The sequence below is a fragment of the Fringilla coelebs genome, assembly GCF_963513975.1.
Source record: "Fringilla coelebs genome assembly, chromosome: 7".
Classification (NCBI taxonomy): Eukaryota; Metazoa; Chordata; class Aves; order Passeriformes; family Fringillidae; genus Fringilla; species Fringilla coelebs.
This window is the reverse complement of record NC_140035.1, coordinates 26,905,871-26,925,920: the sequence shown is the minus strand read 5'-3', so window position 1 is coordinate 26,925,920 and position 20,050 is coordinate 26,905,871. Positions and strand designations below refer to the sequence as shown.

Here is a 20,050-nt window from a genome sequence, read left to right as displayed (position 1 = left end):
CCCAGACTTGGACTATTTAGTGGGAGTATTTCACTTGTATGTCGAGGGCTGTGTATTACTGTGGCTGCACAGTAATACCTGGTGAATGCAGTGGTACTTGTCAGTACCAGCCCTAAGGCAGGGCATGCTGGAACTGGAGCTGCAGCTGCCATTCAGCCACTTGGGCATTTCTGTGTGATCTCCAGCAGGGTGTTGTGAGATGGAAGTTTGAAACTCTTGTGGAGAGTGGGTCGGTTTGTACAACTCAGGTATTCATCAGTCCTTGCTGTCCACACTGTACAGCTTTCCTGTAACTCCAGTGATACAGAGCTGTGCCAGAAAGAAACCAGTCACAAACACAAACAAATGTGGTTGATTGCTGTTGAGGCTTACTATTGAGCATACAGACCCATGCACGTGTGCACTCTCCACCTACAGAATTAAGGAAGGGTTGTGTCTTGTACAGCCCCTGCGTAGACAGATTTAAGTGGAACTAGTGTAAAAAGTCTTCTGGGGAAGTTGCTGTCTCGGCAAGATCATGATCTTTAAGTAGTAATTAAGTTTCCTGGTATCCTGTCCCTCATTTCATTTTTGTGCAGGAGCTGTGTCCTGCCTTGTGCCAGTGCAGGTGACAGTCCTTACAGTTGCTGAGCAGGCAGAAGCTGCAGCAGTTTTTCTTCCTCAAGATCACCCTTTCTAGGGAGATGAAGTTTTGGCAGGCTGTACAAGGAAAAGATTGGATCATTGAGACAGTTCTGGAGGAAACCAGAGTGCAGGGGAGCCGAGGGAAATGAGGGAGACTAATTTAAAAAAAGGACAGTAACTTTTCCAGGAAGGGCGAGAGGAAGAAATCAAAAGTGAAACTAACAGTGCCAAAAGGCGTGGACCTTCAAGTTGCTGATTAAAAGGAGAAGCCATTATCTGTCATAGTGCATATCACGGCACGGTGGCTCTTTCAGACTGCAACTGAAGTCTTGGTTCAGGTAAGACAGAAGAAATTCTGGAGGGAAAGAGACTTGGAATGACATAGAGACAAACATTTTGGACCTAAAGGTGAAAGAGTACTTGTGGTGTTCCTCTGCGCTGTTCCTGGCCTTTGGATGATGGTGCAATTCCTGCCAGTGAAACAAGGTTTTCTGATCTGTTACAAGAGCGTGCCTTTTGGAAGGAATTTATACAGCTCATTCTATCATGGGTACGGTGTAGTTTTGAGTTTGTAAAGATAGATAGGTTGGAATTCATGAATGACTGTTTTCATTGCAAAATTTTAACAAATTTCAGCACTCCTAACTCTCTTCATAATGCTGCCGTGAGGGTCTGCTAAGAATCCGGTAGCCATACTGAGTGCTGTTTTATTTCCTGCTTCGTGGAAGATTCCAGTGACTTGCATGAAGGGAGCCTTTTCACTGAAGGCTAAGTTCTTTACTTTAAAGAGAGTGAAGATGTAAGAAGTTAATTTATGTTCAAATTCTCCTCTAAATGGGGAAGTATATTACATAAATAATTTCAGAAGAATGTTCAGTTGTTGATTTTCCCTGTATTTACTGAGTGCTGCTACTGAATTTGGTGCTAATAGTTGGGGTTTTTTTAAATTTAAAAAAATATCTTCCTGTTAGAAAGAAACTGGAGTGAGTTGGAGAGGGACTTCAGAGAAAGGGGGTAAGTCAAGACAGATCTCATGACACAGCAGGGCCGTTGGACAGAAATATTTTAAATGAAAATATGTAGATTCAGCCATCTCCCACTGTTTTTAATTAGGATTTGTGTATAAAAGCAAAAGTGCTGAGCTGTGCTGTATGCTAGAAAGCACTAGGTATGCTGCTTAGTTGTTGCCGTAAAACAAGAGCAAAACCTGATTTCTTCATGGCTTGTTTACCATTTTTTATCACAAGTTCTGTAATAATCAGTTCTCTGAAAATTGAAGTAGCTGAAGAAGGGATTGCCTGCTTTATTAGCATTTTATTCCATTGTAACATATTTCTTGGAAGTCATGTGATAATACCATATCGTAAAAAAGGCAGACTTTTCCTGGATCTTTAGAGACTGGCTGTCTCACTTCAGAGTTGTTCTCCCACGGAAGTGATTTAAAACTACTACTATAATTAATATTATTTTCACTGGTATCAATAGTGCCTTTAAGTTATCAAGCTGGAGAAAAAGACAGTGGCACCTAAATATTGTTTTAATTGTGCTCCCTGTAATTACAGACAGGCTTAAATGTATCATATAGGTGGCATATCTCTTCTAACTGCAATAACTTGATAGGTTTGAAACTTACAGCCTTTGAGAAATAAAATGAAAATTCTCTTTACAAGAAAGATTTGCTTCTATAAGCAATATCTCCTGTATTTTAAATGAAAGGCATGATTTATGTGAGAAAGAAGATAACTTCATAACTGCCTACCAAGAAAATATTCTTTCCTGTGTCGTTATAGAAATATAAAGTCAAGTAATCATTGAGGTTAAGCACATTCAGATACCACTGGTTGATACGGGCTGACGGACATGGATTCTTGCCTGTTTAAAAGTTTGGTTTGAGTGGATTTAAAGAAAACAGTATTTTGGGGCAGAACACAAATTGTGCTGTGTCACAATGTGTTTCACTGTTTATCAGTTTACTTGAAATGCAAAGGTTTAAGATTCAGTTATACATTTCCTAGATTCATTCACTTGTACATTCACTCTTGCTAACCCACACAACGCTGACCAAGGCCATGCCACAAAAAGCTCCTTTGCTGTTGAGTCCTTGGAGGAGAGCAGAATACAATTGTCTGCTAATTATTATTTCCACTTAGTCAGCTGGGCTACCTTGGAGTATTGTTATTTAAACATTTGCAGTAGCAGTAAGTAAAATGGATTGCAGTATTCCAGTAGTGCAGGAGTAGGAAATTCTCTTTTGTCATTGTCACCTTTTCTGTCTCCCACTGCCACTGTCAATAAGACAAGAATCCTGTTCTGAATGCATTTATATAGTTTCTCTTCAGAGACTCCCAGGTGTCTGACACCTAGGGCAGAAAAAGTAAAGTGGCAAATGGGTCTCTTACTAGAAGGAAGAGGAGACAGGTCCTTTAAGTGCCAGCTGTAGGCTGATTTGTCTCAAGCATTCTAAGCATTGCTACAGGAGAGGTGTGATCAGGGGAGAGGCTCCTGAGGCAGTGGGGCAGTGCTGGGCTGAGCCAACTCCCTGCTCCACCCTGAGACTCGTGCTCCATCCCCCAGCCCAGCTCACTTCTGGGGAAAGGCTGGCAGTGCACAGATGAACAAAACACACTAGCCTAATTTAGATAATGGGCATGCACCAGGTTAACTCCAGCAGGACATGGACTGGACAGATTGGGCACACAATTTGCCCTCTCTGTTCTCTCTCCATCTCCAGACTATCCATGTGGCAGCATCAGCACAGAATCAAAGGACTAGGGATATTCTTTGCTTTCTTCTCTTTCTTGGCTTGCACAGCTATAATATTTTACCCCATATTCCATTTTGAATTTTGTTGTGGGAGGGAGGAGCTTGTGGAGATTTTTGTGGCTCGGGAGCCAGCACCTTTTGAGGAGGTTGTTTGTGGGAGTTGTGAAGTTGTACTGTGCAAAATTAAGGCCTTGTTAGCCTCCCCTCTTCTGGGAGTGTATTGTATAAATTTAAGGGCAGGTTAGCCAATACCTTCTGAGTTTAAATATCAGGCTGGCCTGGTTGCTGCAGTTAAGAAGGTACAATCAAACAATGAGCGCTCCTGACACATGCCCAGTGTCTTTGTTCAGCTTGACAAGAGTTTATAACAGACACCAACATGCCCATGGGTCGTCACATCAGTGGAGGCAGGTCCCTTCAGTGTCAGGAGGGAGATAGCTGGAAGGCTTGGAATTTTCTAACTTCCTCTTGTGCTCAAAAGTTGAATCCATAAGCCAAGTTAATTATTTCTAAAGCTGATGCAGGAAGTGGAGGAGAAGGGAGGTGATAGTCTATGCTCAGTGAAACAGAGATAGTTTGATAAGAATTCTTCATGAGCCTTTGTAAAAGGGATGACATGATATGTATTTGCTTTTAATATTACAAATTCATTGAGAGCTGGGAGCTGAATTTTACTTGATGCAGATAAACCAAAACAGGAAGAGGTGCTTTGGGAATGCTGGCCAGAAGCAGTATGAAAAGAAAGGAGAAGCCAGATAGCTTAGAGTAGCTATACCCATGTGGACTCTTAGTCCTGTTATAGTGTAAAATTTGGCACTCTCATTTATTACATAGTCTATATTTCAGACTGGCATGTGGCTGTTTCTCCCAAATGGTATCAAACTTCAAAAACCCCAAACCCGAAGAAAACCAGCAGCAGCCTGCCAAGATTTTACATTCTATACCTTGGTACTTCCCACTGTCTAGACACACCATAGAAAGCAAGAATGATCTATGACTTTCTCTGCTAATGTCACTTAGTACAGAGGTTTCAATATCCTTTGTTAAGTCCAGAGAACTGAAGAAGCTAAGCATCAAAGCTATGATAGCAAGACAGTCTCCTTCTATTGAAATATTTCTGATTGCATGTATTTATTTTGGGCTATTGTACACGATGTGATACCTCTTACATAAATCGTGTTGTTGGACTAGTGTTGCTGACAAATGAAATCAACTGCTGCTTGTGTTTAGATCCAAATCCTGATGTGAAATGAGCACAGACTTCCGCAAACTGCTTTTTGAAGTTTCTGAGGCTTTGGTGACAGAGGAACTGTCAGCTCTTAAATTCCTCAGCCTGGACCATGTCCCCAGGAGGAAGCTGGAAGCCATCCATGAGCCCAAGGCCTTCTTTGAAGTGCTGCAGGAGAAAGACATGATCGGGGCAGGGAACCTGTTCTTCCTGAAGGAGCTGCTCTACCGGATCCATCGGATCGACCTCCTGACTGCCCACCTGGGCTCCAGGCGGGAGGAGATGGAGAGGGAGCTGCGAGTCCCGGGCAGGGCACAGGTGTCAGATTACAGGTAAACACGGGTGTGTGCACAATGCAACAGTTCAGTGTCAACTGTCTTTTCTGTCTGCACTGTTGTCTTATGTCCCAGCATAACTGTGTTTATTACACATTCATTCCTGCCATTGTGAGTTTACATTTTGCAGTTCAAATGTTTAGTTGTGGTGTTTACTTCTTTCTTGAAAGTCTCTCTATTGTTTTTTGTCAGGCAACTGCTGCATGGAATTGCAGAGGACTTGACTTCAGAAGATGTCAGAAGTGTGAAGTTCCTGCTCCAAAAACAACTACCAAAGAACAAGCTCCAGGAAAATGCTGTATGAAAAGTGGTCTTGAGAAGTTTTTTGCAAGGCTAGTTCAGAGTCCTCTAGTTCTTGTAAGAAGGGAGGAAAGAGAAAGCAGTCTGCTCTCATGAAAATCCGGTTTGAAAGAATTGTGATGTTAGCTAATAGCTGCTGTGTGAAAGAATGGATCCTTATTTTTTGCATTGTATCTTTGCCCTTTTTGCTCTCCTGATTCTATTTTCTCTCCACCACCTGTCTCTTTAATCTTCTTGCAAAATCCATCATGCTCTTCCTTTAATCTTTGCTTGGCATTTATAAGACAAATGTCTTTATAACAAATATACTATGCCTAAGAAGAGTGATGTTCACTAAAGCAAAAGCAATGTTTTGGAGACAGAAAATCAAGTTCTAATGTGAGTTGAACCACAAATTTTTGTGTGTCAATGGATAAATTTTCTTCTTTATTACAATTTGGAGTAACAACATACTGTTAACTTTCCCTCAAAAGTATTAAGAGGTTGGGTGAGCTAGTTTAATATTTGTAATGAGCTGTGTTATAAAAATGCTTGGTATTATTAAGAACGTTCTTTAAAAGTCCTATTTGTATTATGGCACGTAGAGGAAAATTAGCAGATTTACCTCCAACTTGGTGGACAGTTGAGCTTTAATAAACAAAATTAGTGCTGAACAGCTTTTCTGTGATAGAAAATGGAAAATGGCATAGCTTAAAGGACTTAGCAGCACTTAATCAGAATACAAAGGCAAAACAGGATGTTATGTTATCCTCATCAGTGCTTTGTACTGCAGAAAAAAAGCAGGATAGCCTAGTTATAGGCAATTTCTAAGTGTCCTGCTTTAACCTTAGTGATGATGGGTTTATTCAGTTGCATTGCATCTTGACCCTTGCTTTAATGAGTTTTGGAGGGAAAAGCAATAGGTCTTTAGCTGGTCTCTGGGAATGAGGATGTTGTCTTCTGCCCTGTTGCAGAAGTCTCTGGGAATGAGGATGTTGTCCTCTGCGCTGTTGCAGAGCAGCCTGATACTGTGGTTATCAAAGGTCACTGGATGAGTTTGGGTTATGTGTTTTTGTTTTATCAGTCAATGTTGCAGGTCTTTCTGGAAATGGAAATAAATGGGATAATTAAAGAAGATAACCTGACAATGCTGAAAGATATATTACAGAGATTTAGAGCTGACATAAAGAAAAGAATTGATGCCTATGAAGAAAAAAAAAGAGGTAAATTTATTTAAGCTGTTTAAGCAGTTTAAGAACAGATCTGGGCTCTTTTGTGGGTTTTATACCTCCATCCTTGGCAGCTAAGAAGTCCAGTAAAGAGGAAGAGACCTTATGGTACCCTAGGACAGGCAGAACAGCTCTGGAGAACTCTGATTTCTGAAGTTTTCTGCTGCTTCATTATCCCATCATTCTTGTAGCTACCCTTGAAGTATGTTCTGTCCCTTGTAAATGGGTTTCTTCTGCCTTCTCTTTGCCTTAAATGCAATTTATCTGTTCAGGAAAAAGTATGGTGCTGGTTTTGGACCAGCATAACTTCCAAGTCACAGGAAGAGGCAGGAAGTGACAGGTGACTTAGGGACACTTGTGTTGGGAGATTGTCAGCACTATCTCCTGTTAGCTAGGCCCTTTGCTCTCAGTCAAAGGGAAAGTCCCTGAAAACCAGTCACTTGACTAAAGTGTTACAAAAAGTTTTCTGTAACCAGATGGGAAATTTCAAGGACTTCTGTACATCCTGGCTGTTGCAGATGAGGTGGTGCTTTCTGGCACCACAGCTGGGTGTTCCTTTGGGAAACAGGATGTCTCAGTCAATAGCAACTTCCTTCTAAAGGACTCAGGTCGTGAGTTTTCTCAGAAACATTTAAAAAGTCCATGCAGTACCCTGCAGAGCTACCCAGCAGTTCTCCCTGCATGTCTTTGTGCTGCTGTCCTCTGCTGGTGTCTCTAAAAGAGCAGAAGATTATTGCCAAGCAAATCCTATGTTGGCGAACGGCTTTCTAGTAGTGTTATTATTTTGTTCTCTTGATAAGTAGAAAAAAAGCATGTTGTGTAGAGCCTTGACAATTAAATTTCATTTAAAGACATTTTTGTAACTGTAAAATGAACGCTGTGATTTTGTTTCCTTGGTTAGAGTCATGGATTTGATGATTTCTTTACTTTTTTCAGAAAGTTGTATTCAAAGAAATGCTCTGAGGAGATCTTTCATTATGCTGGTATTTTGCATCCTTGCATTCACTCGCACAGTAAAGTTCTCTGGAGAAGGGACAGTAGCCTCAGAAGTAAATGGACCAGCATTTTGTACTATTGTACAAAAATGGGTCTCCTCTTTCACTTATATATCCCACAGTTGAGAGGCTGGTGAATGGCTTGCCTGGCTTGACTACTCACATTTAACCTTTTATTATCTCTATCTTGCTACCAGTAAAAGAGCAGAGGAGCAGACAAGCAGTGGAGCACAGCCCTGCATGGCTTCTATAACAACCAGTAGTCTGTAAAACTAGAGCCAAGCTTGGCCCAGCTCTACAAAATGCTGGTGTCTCACTGGTGTGAAAACCCCCTGCACCTCACTCCTTGTTCTGGCTTTTTGAGTGTTGAAACATGCACAGTGGAAGATTTATCCTTGTGGTTTTAAAGTGTTTGTGTATCTTCTCCTTCTTAGAAAATTATTCTAGGGAAGAAGTCCGCTATCCTGTGTCTGTGTCTGTGTATCCAGAGGAAAAAGGAGCAGAGGGGGAGGCAGCAAAACTGGTGAGAATACCTCAAGAGTACCTTTAAAGTATTTATCCATCTCCTGGGAGAGGGAACATAAATTCATAACACTAAGCAGGTGGCACAGCCAAGATGGAGGGGTAGGCCTTGGAACAATTCCTATTTTCCAAACAAGACTGAGCCTTCTTTGTGGGGGCCTGCTTGTCAGCAACTTTTTAAGCAAGATATGACCAAACAGTTGAGTGAAGAAACTAGTCTTAATGATAATGGAGTCCTGGCCAGGATACTCCTGAACAGATGTGAAGGGAATAGCAGAACCCCCTACCTCACTGGAATTGCACAAGGACCCTCGGGGGAAATGGTGGGGTGCAGGAACTTTTCCTGTGCATATGCAAATTTGTGTTTCTGGATCCTTTATCCCATGTCAAAATCATATCCTGACCGAAGAGAGAGAGGAGAAGGGGTTCAGGGAGACAATGCAGATTTCTCTCCTCTGTAGCTAAATTGTATCCTTAGGCTTTTCCTTTCTTGTTTCTTATTCTTTGTGATTTTCTTTTGTGCTTAGATAATGATGGACCAGCAATCTGTTTATAGTGTATTTCTCTTTTGAATGCTTGGCTCTGCTTTCCTACCTGGTTGTTTTTGTTTTGTTTTTTTTTGTTTCTGCAGCATGGGAAAATATATAAGATGAAAAATAACCCCCATGGTTACTGCTTAATTCTTAACAACCACATTTTTAAAAATCCATGTTACAATAGAGAGGGAACATTGCAAGATGGAGGTAAGTACTTTTTAAATCCAATTACTGGTTTGGGGTTTTTCCTTTGATACTTCTGGAAAACAAGATTAGAATCTTCGCTGTGAAGAAGAATCATGTCCATGGTACTTCCTGGCTTCCAGAGACTGGAGTGACAGTCATGGTACCAACTGAAAATATGTCACTTCCAACATTTAGCTGATGGCTTAAAGAAGGATCTGCCTTTTGTTCTAGGAAAAAGGTATTGTCTTAATTGGTTGTATGTACAACTAGAGAAAAAGTGATTATTATTCCACCTTTCCAATTCTTGATTGTTTTTAGTTCTTAGCTAAGAAAAATATTTTAAGTCCTCAAATACTCTTCAATGCTCAAATAAATGCTCTGTAACTTTCCTTAAAGCCTGTCTTTCTGCAATCACTTTTAAGATAAACAAGAGTAAAAAAGTAAAGTCAGATTCCTGAAAGGACATGTCACAGATATTTTAACTCCATCCAGCCCATTTATAAGCTGCTTTCTTCCCAGCTACTTCCTCTCTGCCCACACAACAATTAGGCCACCACTTGTGAGAAGTCTTCCTAGCATTTTTGAGCAGATTACTCTGATTCCCTTCTTGCTGCCTCCATCATTTGCACAGAATAAGGGACCTACTTCATTTAAGAGTGACAGAATTTTTCATTCTAAAGAGGTGGCACTTCTTTAACTTGCCAAGTGTTGTTCTTAGGCATCGGAGACTACTGTGCAATGCATAGTAAAAGCTTAGGTTAACACAGTAAACTTCATTAATTTGTACCAATACAACATAGAATCTAAAACCTGTTTTTGTGTTAGACAGCATGATACTTAACCCAGTTGTGTTTAAAAAAAAATAAAATTCGTCAAATTAGGCATCTGGGTTTTTCTAATAGGATTTGGCAGGCTAAGAGCCAGTCAGATGATTTTACTGGCGGGATCTGAACACTTCTGCTAGTATCTGATCTACTACACAGACACTGATGTTTCAGCATCTTCCTTGTCACTGTGTATGTTTAGCAAGTTCCTTCTGATTTTTTCCCCAGAGGCTGTGAAGAGGGTCTTTAAGTGGCTTCAGTTTGAGACATTTGAGTACATGGATCTAGAAGGAAAAAAAATACGTGACACAGTTAAAGAATACAGCAAGAAAGATCATAGAAATATGGACTGTTTTGTTTGCTTCATTTTCTCCCATGGTGAAAAAGACAAAATAAAAGGTGTTGATGATGAGTGTGTAAATATTGAAGATTTAGTCTCCTGCTTCACTGGAACTAACTGTCCTTCTCTTGCTGGCAAACCCAAGGTGTTTATTATCCAGGCTTGCCAAGGCTCTGGAGATCATCCATCTGTTGCAGTAGAATCAGACTCTTCTGGACATCTTGAGGTGGATGCTAGTCCTTTGACTTCCATTCCTGATAAGGCTGATATTCTGATTGGCATGGCTACAGTGGAGGACTACAAGTGCTACCGCAGTCGTAAGACTGGCAGTGTTTACATTCAATCCCTCTGTGAGAAGATGGAGTTGCTTTGCCCACTGTAAGTGCTAGTTCTAATTCTTGTACATCTAGAGTATTGCAGATGTGCATACTTAAGCATGCTATGCTGAAACACAGTGATTTGCATTTGTGCAGTTAATGCTTTTGCCATTCAGGAGAGTGGAGAACAGTATTTATTTTGAAACTGGGCACTGTTAATCTTCTACAGAAAAGCCAAAGTATAAGTGACTTCCCCTGGTTTTCCTGTGACAAAACCAGGGTTGTAATGCTGCAACGTTGCATACAAACAAGTGTGTGTATGTGTGTTTTTTAACATTTTTTGACTGATAATTTTTTTTCTTCAGTGATGCCTGGCTAGAGGTGAATTTGTTGAGTGATTACACAGACAAAACCCTTCAGTGTTGTGCAGGCATAATTTTCATTGTTGCCTTCCAACCATCCCCTCATAAACTTCATTTAGAAAATAGAATTTTCCTTCAGATATCATTTTCTCATGAGGTCCAGAAGAAGAGATGGAGAATGTATACATTTGTTTCATCTTGGCGACCTCTTCTGGCTGTAACCAGAGCAATGCTACATGGAGGTTGCTTTTATTTCCCCCAAACACACTGAATTCTGTGGTTGTTCAGTGGAATGTGCAATTTCAGTGGCAGTAGGGTGAGGAAGATACCAGCCTTCCCTGGGATACCACTTTACTGGGGCAAACACACATCACCTTCTTGGCTGAGCTGCAAGTACCATGTGTTTCAGTGTGACTTCTCTTCATTTTTGTTCAAGGCGCAAGGATCTCGTAACCATCCTGACAGAAGTGAACAATGAAGTGGCAAGAAAAGAACTAGAAGGATCTAAGCAAATGCCAAAGATAACATCAACACTACTGAAGCAGTTGATCTTTGAAGTTCCACAATGAAAAGCAGACAAGTAAGAATATACTCGGTTAGGAATGAACTGTGGGCTTCCACAGGGAAGAGAATTTACGTAAGAAATTATCTGGATCTATGTAGCAGCCCTAGCCCTTTAAGGAGGCATAGGACCTAAACTTTCCAACTTTCCAATACCTGGATCTGTAACAGTCGGGTAAGGATGTGGAAAACTACAGATCATCAGGCTTTTTGTCCTGAGAAAGGACTTTCAAGTAGTACTTTAAAAGTTATTGGAATTGTCAATGAAGTCCCATTTGTGTCTGAGTTCAGTCCCTAAAATCTGCAAAAAAAGAACTGATTCAGAAAGCCGGATGCATTCCCAAGCAGCATGTGTAAGGTTGTAACTGCCTTACCCAGAGGTAAATCATTGTCTGTGTTTAGAAGCTCTAAATGTTCATGGAAAATAACATCGTGCTCCAGAAGGACCAAAACCCCATGATTATGTAGTTTGGTTCTTTTCTTCTAAATATTTGGTTTGGTTTTTGTCAATCATCTGCTTGAATAAGGAGTCCAACTGTGTAAGTTTTTAAATAATAAAGGTTCTCACTGTGCTATTCTCAGAGCTCTCAGGGTACAGTGTGTCTTGAATGACTGTGGAGTACTGGAAGAGAGTTCTGTAATCATGTTTCTGTTAAAATAAATTCTTTTTATATCACCTCAGTTTGTGGTGTGTTCCTCTCTTGGATGAGCTTTCTGAGGGACAGTCAGCATGACAAACACTTTTACCCCACAGAAGTAATTTTGTTCTTGTTAGAGTGTTTGTTGGCAGCAACCCCAATAGGCAGGAGCTGGAGAGATGGTAAGAAAGAATAAGTTCAGGACTGTCATGATAATGGCAGCTGATGCCAGTAGGACCATTCAATGACTGCTTCCTCTGTGAGAAACTTGCTGGGAGGTGCCAGCTGCTCCAGAAGTGAAGTTGTACATCTACAGCATTTCTATTTCTCATATTTCTGTGTCAGAGTTCAATACACTCAGACCAAGTTCTTTCAGCTACTCTACATGAGACAGAATTGGATATCAAATTTGATTGTTTGGTATCTTTGGGGATACACAGGATTTTGACTTGGTAGAGTAAGACAGCTACACAGGTGTGCTATCTGTCATGACCCCGGACATTCCTGGTCATGGTGGAAGCCAGCTCAAGCCCATTGTTCTTTTCAAAGTTCATATGTTTTATCACTTGTCCGGGTTTTATACTTTTATGTCGGGTCGGGGTGAGCCACATATCCACACCCTCCATGGTGGTCTGGCTTGCTCAAGAAGATATTATTCCTTGTTAATTGTCTTGGGCCACCTGATGATTCCCAGGTGCAAATGTCTCCTCTAAAACTAAGGTCACTCTCCAATCCTGATGTTGAGGTAAATTGGACTTTCTTTATTATCCTTTCTTCCCTGAGATAGTGTGGTTTTTTTGTCCTTCTCCTCTGAGCTGTCCTACACTGGAAGGGGGGTGTGGGGGGGGTGAGGCTATAGAGGGTGCTGATCAGCCACACCCTGTGATTTAAATTAATTTAATTGATTTGGTATTTTGTTTTGCCTATTAAAATCCAGCTACCTCCATAGTATGCTATTTTCAATTGTGGATGAATACCTACAAGGAGGAAGAGGAAACCCCATGAAAATCCTTTAAAGAACCACAGAACAGCCATACCGTGAATTTATATGTAGGTCACGCAGCAATCAGGCAAGGAGAAAACACACTTTGAGTTTTGGAGTTCTGAGCAAAGTGTGGCTGGTGGGCTTTTGCGTGGATTTGTGTCCCTCCCACAGAGCTGAGTGGTAAGAAGGAAGTTGGTTCTGCAATTTCCTGACTTTTTTTTTCTCTCTAGTACAAGTAAGGGGCAATTACTTTTTCTCTGTGAAGGCCTTATTTTGCCTTTTCTTTCCTACCAGCTCATGGCTGGGAGGCAAATCCAGTCAAAACCTGGCACTTAATTCTATTTTGTTTTCAGACAGCAGAAGCACTGCCACCAGAAAGTGGGGCCAGAAATCTGGTAGGAAAGAAAAGCTGGTGAGTTGAAGTCCTGCAGACTAAAACTGAAAGCAGGCAAGATCAGAGTGGTGCTGTTTGAAAAGGAAAACACTTATAAGAGCTGGGGAGGACTGTTAGCTAAAGAAGAAATAATGCTGTCCAGGGGCATGAGTCCTTGCCCAGTCATTCACATTTTGCTACCTATTCTTTCAGTTTAACAGCAGTGTTCAGAGGTCAGCCTTTTTATTCTGACCCCTAAAAAATGTGGGCACATTCTCTCAGAAACTATTCAAATCTGCCTCTTTTCAACTAGAGATACTTCAAATTATGAACAGAGAATGGCATGTTTAATCTTCAATGGCTTCTTTGCAAGAAATATAAATGAGATCTTTGGGAATTCATTCATTCTGTATGTCCTTTCTGTAAGCGTGCCTTTGCTTGTCACTCTGTTCTGTAACTGACAGCCACTGGAACTCCCCAGGCCACAGACATGGCTGGCCCTTGTGGATGCCAGCCACACATGGAATGTTATCCTGGACACATCTCCTGAGCTTGGCCTAAGTCTTCTATGTTAGTTTTATATGTGTAGCCACTTTGTGTTTAGGCCTGATTTGTCCAGGTATGTGAGTGCAAAGATGGATCCATATGTCCTTAGAACAAGATAGGAAGATCTTGTTCTAATATGTCTTGAGAGGAGGTCAGCTTATGGCCTGTTGAAAAGTGCCTTGCTTTTTGGATTCCTTCCACCTCTGACCCAACTTGCCATGCATATAGTAACCAATATCTTGCATAGGGGTTTGAACATTGATAAGGCACTTCTAGGATAACAATGTACAGATTTCTGTTTAATATATTGTTAAAGTGTTTTTTACTGGATTTTTGGTAAAGGGATGCTGGTTTCAAATCAGTGCTTAGCAAGAACATTAGTTCTTTATTGGACAGTATGGATGTGCTGAGGGTCACTCCCTGGCTCAAAGCGAGCATTAAGTGAGTTTTCAAAAGGACGGAATTCCAGATGGTAAAATCTCTCCCCTCCTGTTGTGAAATACCATCTATCCCTAGTGCTGCGCCAGAAGGTGAAGTGAAGGCGGTGCAGCATCCCAGGGCCCTTCACCACGGTGCAGTGCCTGCTCCTGTTGTAGAAGTGTCCTGAGCAGATGTGGGATGGGTGGGAAGGGAGCTGTTTTCCAGGGCTGGTGGCTGTTCGGGGCCGAACACCTGCAGGGAGCGTGCTGCCTTTTCTGACAGCAGACAGAAGGCTCGCAAGGAGGAAGGCTAATCAGTGGTGTTAAAAAGCTTCCTTCTCCTTGAATTAAAATCGCAGTGGTTTGGCCTGGGAACCAGCGAGAGGAGACAGCAGGAAAAGCCCGGGCAGAGGGAGACCTTTGCATCCGCACTAGCCGGTTCGGTTTGCTCAAGAATGGGTTCAAGAACAGGCAGAATTGTGAACAGACAAGCCCCAAGACACACGGTTCCCCCAGGAACTGTGGGGTGTTTCGCTCCGGAAGTTTAAATCCAGAGGGAAGCACCGCCCCGGGTCGGGTCGGGCTCCGCCCTCCGTCCTGCGCGGCTGCGGCGCGGCCATGGAGCTGCCCCGGGGGTGGCTGCTGGCGGTCAGCGACGAGCTGGATGGGGCCGAGCTGGCGGAGCTGAAGTTCCTCTGCCGGGACTACGTCCCCTGGAAGAAGCTGCAAGACGTGCGGACCCCTCACGACTTGTTCGAAGCGCTGCAGGAGAAGGCCATGCTGGAGCCGGGGAACCTGGCCTTCCTCAGGGAGCTGCTCTACCGCATCGGGCGGATCGACCTCCTGGTTGCCCACCTGGGCTCCAGCCGGGAGCAGGTGGAGAGGGAGCTGCGGGTCCCGGGCAGGGCACAGGTGCCGCCTCTCAGGTGGGTGAGGGCGCCGGGCTGGACTGGCCCGGCTGCCCGCCTCGCTCTGTCCGGCACAGCCGTCACCTCCGCTCGACACCGGGCCGAAGGGTTTGACTTCAGGCGGTCCTGGGCCTTGTGTCCTCCATCTCAAACGGGAAAAAAGGGAAATATGTGCTGGGGGGACAGTAGACAAGAGGAGCGGTGCCGTAGTGCGGAGTTAAGTTGTGCTTGGAAACTCGATGAAACAACGCCCTCCACTTCTTTTTCTAGATACTTGCTCTTTCAGCTGTATGAAGATGTCACCGAAGGTGAGCTGGCGTATTTCAAGTTACTTTTGGGCAACGAATTGCCAGAAAGCAAGCTAACCCCTGAGACTGTAAGTACCTCTGTAATACTTTTAAAAAATTATTACTATAATCCACAGAGACAATTGGGTTGCTTATGGGGGAATGACCTTCACTCTTCTTTATGGTGTCACTCTTAAGATGAGAACACCACAAGAAAAGGGGCGCCCCTGGGTGCATGTGGGACTTGTTTGTGCTGGTGTCAGGCACAGCTTTTGCAGCAGTGTCACAGCCAGCTGTGCCAGGAGTGCCAGGCATGGACGCCATCACATCCAAGCATCACAGGGAATTCAGGGCATTCAGTAGCCTTAATAAACAAAAAACTGATAAGCACATTTACTTATTTTGCCCAACAGACTTTTTTTTTTTCTCAGTCATTATCTAATATAGAAAGTGATCCACTGTGGATATTATTTTATAAATTTTTTTTTTAATGCAGAAAATACAGATCTAAGCAGCAGATTCTTCTCAAGGCTAACTCAAATGAGTTGAATTTACAAGGAGTGTTGCAAGAGATCCAGTGCTTTTATGTTGTCCCAACTTGCAGTTCTGATTCCTTGGTACTTTGTTCTGTCTAATAAAAGTTTTGAGGATTTTTCTTTTTTTCTTAGAGGGGAGACTGTGAGAGCTGTTCTAGTAAATTACTGGGGTGACCACTGTGCTGTGCCACTCACTGATGAGCTTCTGTCCATTGGGTCCCCCTTTGCTTCAGAGCAATCTCTGCCCCTCACATGATGGTGTAGAGATTGCTCTGAAGCAAAAGGGGACCCAAGCGACAGAAAAACCTTTTTGCCAGTGCTTAAGATGGTCACTACAGTGATTCTTCTGTTTCAGTTGAGTGTAAAATAGCCACTGAAAGTTGAATGAAAGCAGTCATTAAAAATATTGCTACATTCCTGCATGACCACTGTTAGATGCCCTGGGTTAGATCTTAAATAGGTGGTGGCACCTCTGAGCTACAGAAAGGAAATGAGTATGTTTTGAGAAGATGTTGGTACTTAACAGTACTTGTAGGTTTTGTTGCGCTAGGATTAACTGGCTCAGCTGAGGTCTCACCTGAGCTCCCAGTCAGCTGGATTGACTCTGTGGGTCACATGTGTTGTCACTACATTAAAGCTTTAGGTGCACATGCTGCAGCTTCACTCCCAGTGGCAGCATGGAAGTGCCCTAAGAGCAAAATGCCTTTCTGATTACCTAGACAATGCTTGACATTCTCACTTTGATGGAGAAGAGGGGCCTTCTGGGGAAAGACAACCTAAGTTTGCTGAAGAATCTCTGTGAAAAAATTAACGTCAGCCTGTGGAACAGAATTGAAGATGGATTAAAGCTGTTCGGTAAAACAGAACAAAGCAGCCTCTTCCCCATAGTTATTCTTGAAGTGATGTGAGGTATTGTACAGCACTGATCATGAATGCTTTGCAGGCCAAGAAGAGATGCTCATCACAGAGGAACAGAGGGGCAGCACAGGATCCCCTGAGGGACATCTGGTGTCATCTGTAGCACCTGGTCCTCCTGGCAGTTTTAATGACTCTTCCCAGGTAAGTTAGTTTACTTCTTAGAAACATCATCATTTTGTCTTAGAAGAACTCACCTCTCCATGAAGTGAACAGTTGTTTTAAGACCAACTGTTAAAAGTACTGTCTAGGAAAAAAAAATGCACACCTCTGCATCTTTTATTCTGAAGCTGTGTCACAGGCATGGCTGCTGCAGTCCTGTACTTCAGAAACATCTGCAAGGGTAGCAAGGTAGGCTGAGTTTATGATACCAGGAATTAGGCAGCTGGCTCAGCACCAAGGTGTGAGTGAATAGAACACCTTGTGTGGGCTGAGCCTGACTTTGGTTGTCCCGCACAGACTGCCAAAGGCAGTGGGGCAGTGCACTGCTAGGCCCCAGGAGCAAAGCTGTTGAGGGAGAGCTCCTCCTGGAGAGGAAGCCAGCTGGCTCTGGACCCTGCCCTGCCACTCACAACAGCTAAGGAGCACTTGGAGGAGAGTGTAGCAGTTTCACCAGGAGTCTTTCTTTTCAGCTGCTTGAAGCTTACAAAATGACCAGCCGACCCCGTGGAGTGTGCCTAATCCTGAATAATTACAATTTTGAAAAAGCTAGGGAAAGAGTGCTGGAACTCAAACACATAACGGATCGGAATGGGACAGACGTGGATGCAGGTACAGTGAATGTTAAAGATGAGTTTGCCAATCTTTAAAAATAGAAATCTTGTTTCTCTTTCTAAAGGTCTGAATTTCAGTCTGACCTTTCTAGGATTACTTTTGTTGTAGTGGCTCATTTGGCTCTGTTTACTGTGCTGACAAGTCCCAATCAACTCATCAAGTTTTTAGCGCTGACACTGAACAATTCACTTGAATTTTGCAGTTTTAGTGAGGTGATTGAAACCAGCAGCACCCTGAGCCTGGACTTTACAAGCCTAGGCTAGCTTTGCATCAGCCTTATGCATACTAATTCTAAAATATGCAGAAATATGCACAAAAACCGCTTAATGACAGTTAAGGGAACACAGCAGAGATATAATTAGTGATTAGACTACTACAGTATTTTCAGACCAGGAATGTAGCTACGTGGATGTAGTCATCATGTAGCAGATGACCAATTATATCTAGAAATGCAATCTGCAGTTGCAGAGTCCAACTGTCATATAATGAAATGTCTCAAATTTCCCTTCTCTTTGCTTTCCAGCGGCTCTGAGGAATGTCTTTAGCAAGCTTCATTTTAGAGTAGAAGAATATAGAGATCTCACTGCAGAAGAAATCCGTGAGACTGTGAACATCTTCCAGAGTGCAGACCACGAGGACAAGGACTGTTTTGTTTGCTGTGTCCTGTCTCATGGGAAAAAAGGCATTATATATGGTGTTGATGGGCAGGAAGTACCTATCAGGGAACTGACCACTTCTTTCACTGCACAGAATTGCTATTCACTTGCTGGAAAACCAAAAGTTTTTTTTATTCAGGCCTGCCAAGGTGATGCTTTCCATCCAGGTGTGACCATCGAAACAGATTCTGGAGAGCAAGATTCTTCTGTAGAGCGAGATGCAAGGTTTCAGCTCGACTGCATCCCTGCAGAGGCAGACTTCCTCCTGGGCATGGCCACCCTGCAGGATTACGTCTCCTACAGAAGTCCCAGCAAAGGAACCTGGTACATACAGGCACTGTGCCAGCACTTGGAGTACAGCTGTCCTCGGTACCTATGTTTCCATAAACTTATTTTTGGCAACACCTGAATTTTCCTTCTGGATGACAAGAATTTGATTTAGGTGCAGAGGTAGATGATATGCAGTGGGAATACTTGCTCAGAGTGAAAACAGTGATGTAGGACAGAGCAGCACCATGCAAACTGTTCAAAGCAACTTAGGGAAGTTGCTCTGAAGCCTATTAAAAACAGGAGCCGTTAGCACTGGTGTATATCAAGATAGCAAAAATGTTATTTTGCTGATGTTAACTGCCTAACACAAACTGTACTTGTTTCTTTGCAGAGGAGAAGATATTCTCACCATCCTGACAGCAGTAAATCAAGAAGTGAGCAGAAAAACTTGTGAGTGGGGCACAAAGAAGCAGATGCCGCAGCCCAGTTTCACACTGAGGAAGAGGCTCATCTTTCCTGTCAACTAAATGGGAGGCAACTGCCTGCCAGAGAGAGCTGCTGCAGCCCAGAATTGGCTGGTTTCAGAATTCCATCAAACACAACAGACTTTCAGTGCCTACTCTTAGCACAAGGGCAAATATTTTTTATTTAAAACACAACTAAGGAGAAAAAGCCTTAAGAAATTTCTATTATTACATTAATTTGTATTAACACTTTATAGTTAAGAGCATCTCTGAGCTGGTCTCTGATTTATCTCTGATTTATTTAGCTGATCTCTCTCAGTGGTTTGCTGGCAAAAATCTACTCGGTGTCCTCTTATGATCTGTACCACATTGCTATTGCTTTCATAAGGTATTTACAAGGCAACTTTTAGAAGACAACCATTATAAAGCTTTGTGTACTTTATGCCTAACCTTTGCAAAATAAAGGGAAGAGTACTGTAAATTTTACAGGATACCATCAGATCACATCAGTGTGTTTTGTTTCTTGTCCCCATGACTTAGAATCATTCACTCTTAGTGGCTTGGTACAGTTCAAGATCAAGTTAAGCATTTGTTACCTGGCATCCTCAGCAGGATCTGTCTGTGACCTGGACTTGAGCATATCCTCTACGTAGAGTAGTCTCAACAGCAAAAATCAGTTGCTCTGGTACAGCTTCATGGTTGAAGATGTGAAGTTACCCTGTGTTCACTTACCTTTGAGTCTTAGTTCTAAGCACAGAAAAAGTCACTAGGTAAGCACCCAGCACACACAAAACTGCTTCAACGTCTACTCCCATTTGTTACAAATCTATAGGGCTCACATAACATCAGCTACTGAGATGAAAAAACAGCCATGGTGGTGTTAGCCAACGATGCAGTGCTAACACTGTAATACTAGAGGAACACACTAGCTGCTGTAAAAGAGGGGAGGAAAAAACCCCAAAGCACCACCTGTGCACAAAACCCCCTGAGGTACCAGAAAATATGAACAGATTGATTTAGTGAGGCTCAACACTTAAAATACTGTCTATATCACTTTACTGGCTTCTAAAGCCACCTTTTCTGCAGATACCAACTCGCTTCACTAAGCTTGTGTACAGTATCATAATCACTATAAATTTTAGCCACAAAAAAGGCCTGATTTTAGGTTTGTTATAGAC

General features: G+C 42.5%; 2 protein-coding genes across 2 annotated transcripts; both read left to right on the top strand.

Moving 5' to 3' along the window:
- The first annotated feature begins 874 nt into the window (after window positions 1-874).
- On the top strand, window positions 875-11,724 carry LOC311156004 (caspase-8-like). Its single transcript, XM_084209579.1, has 8 exons — window positions 875-962; window positions 4,618-4,947; window positions 5,143-5,248; window positions 6,314-6,452; window positions 7,888-7,976; window positions 8,607-8,718; window positions 9,750-10,239; window positions 10,977-11,724. The coding sequence occupies exons 2-8, from the start codon at window positions 4,637-4,639 to the stop codon at window positions 11,107-11,109; spliced, it is 1,380 nt and encodes a 459-aa protein (XP_084065705.1). The 5' UTR covers window positions 875-962; window positions 4,618-4,636; the 3' UTR covers window positions 11,110-11,724.
- Window positions 11,725-14,667: 2,943 nt separating this feature from the next.
- On the top strand, window positions 14,668-19,382 carry CASP8 (caspase 8). The gene is made up of 7 exons (XM_084209578.1): window positions 14,668-14,988; window positions 15,241-15,346; window positions 16,513-16,648; window positions 16,737-16,852; window positions 17,341-17,479; window positions 18,006-18,507; window positions 18,800-19,382. Exons 1-7 carry the CDS (start codon window positions 14,681-14,683, stop codon window positions 18,933-18,935), a joined length of 1,443 nt encoding a protein of 480 aa, XP_084065704.1. The 5' UTR covers window positions 14,668-14,680; the 3' UTR covers window positions 18,936-19,382.
- Window positions 19,383-20,050: the final 668 nt, after the last annotated feature.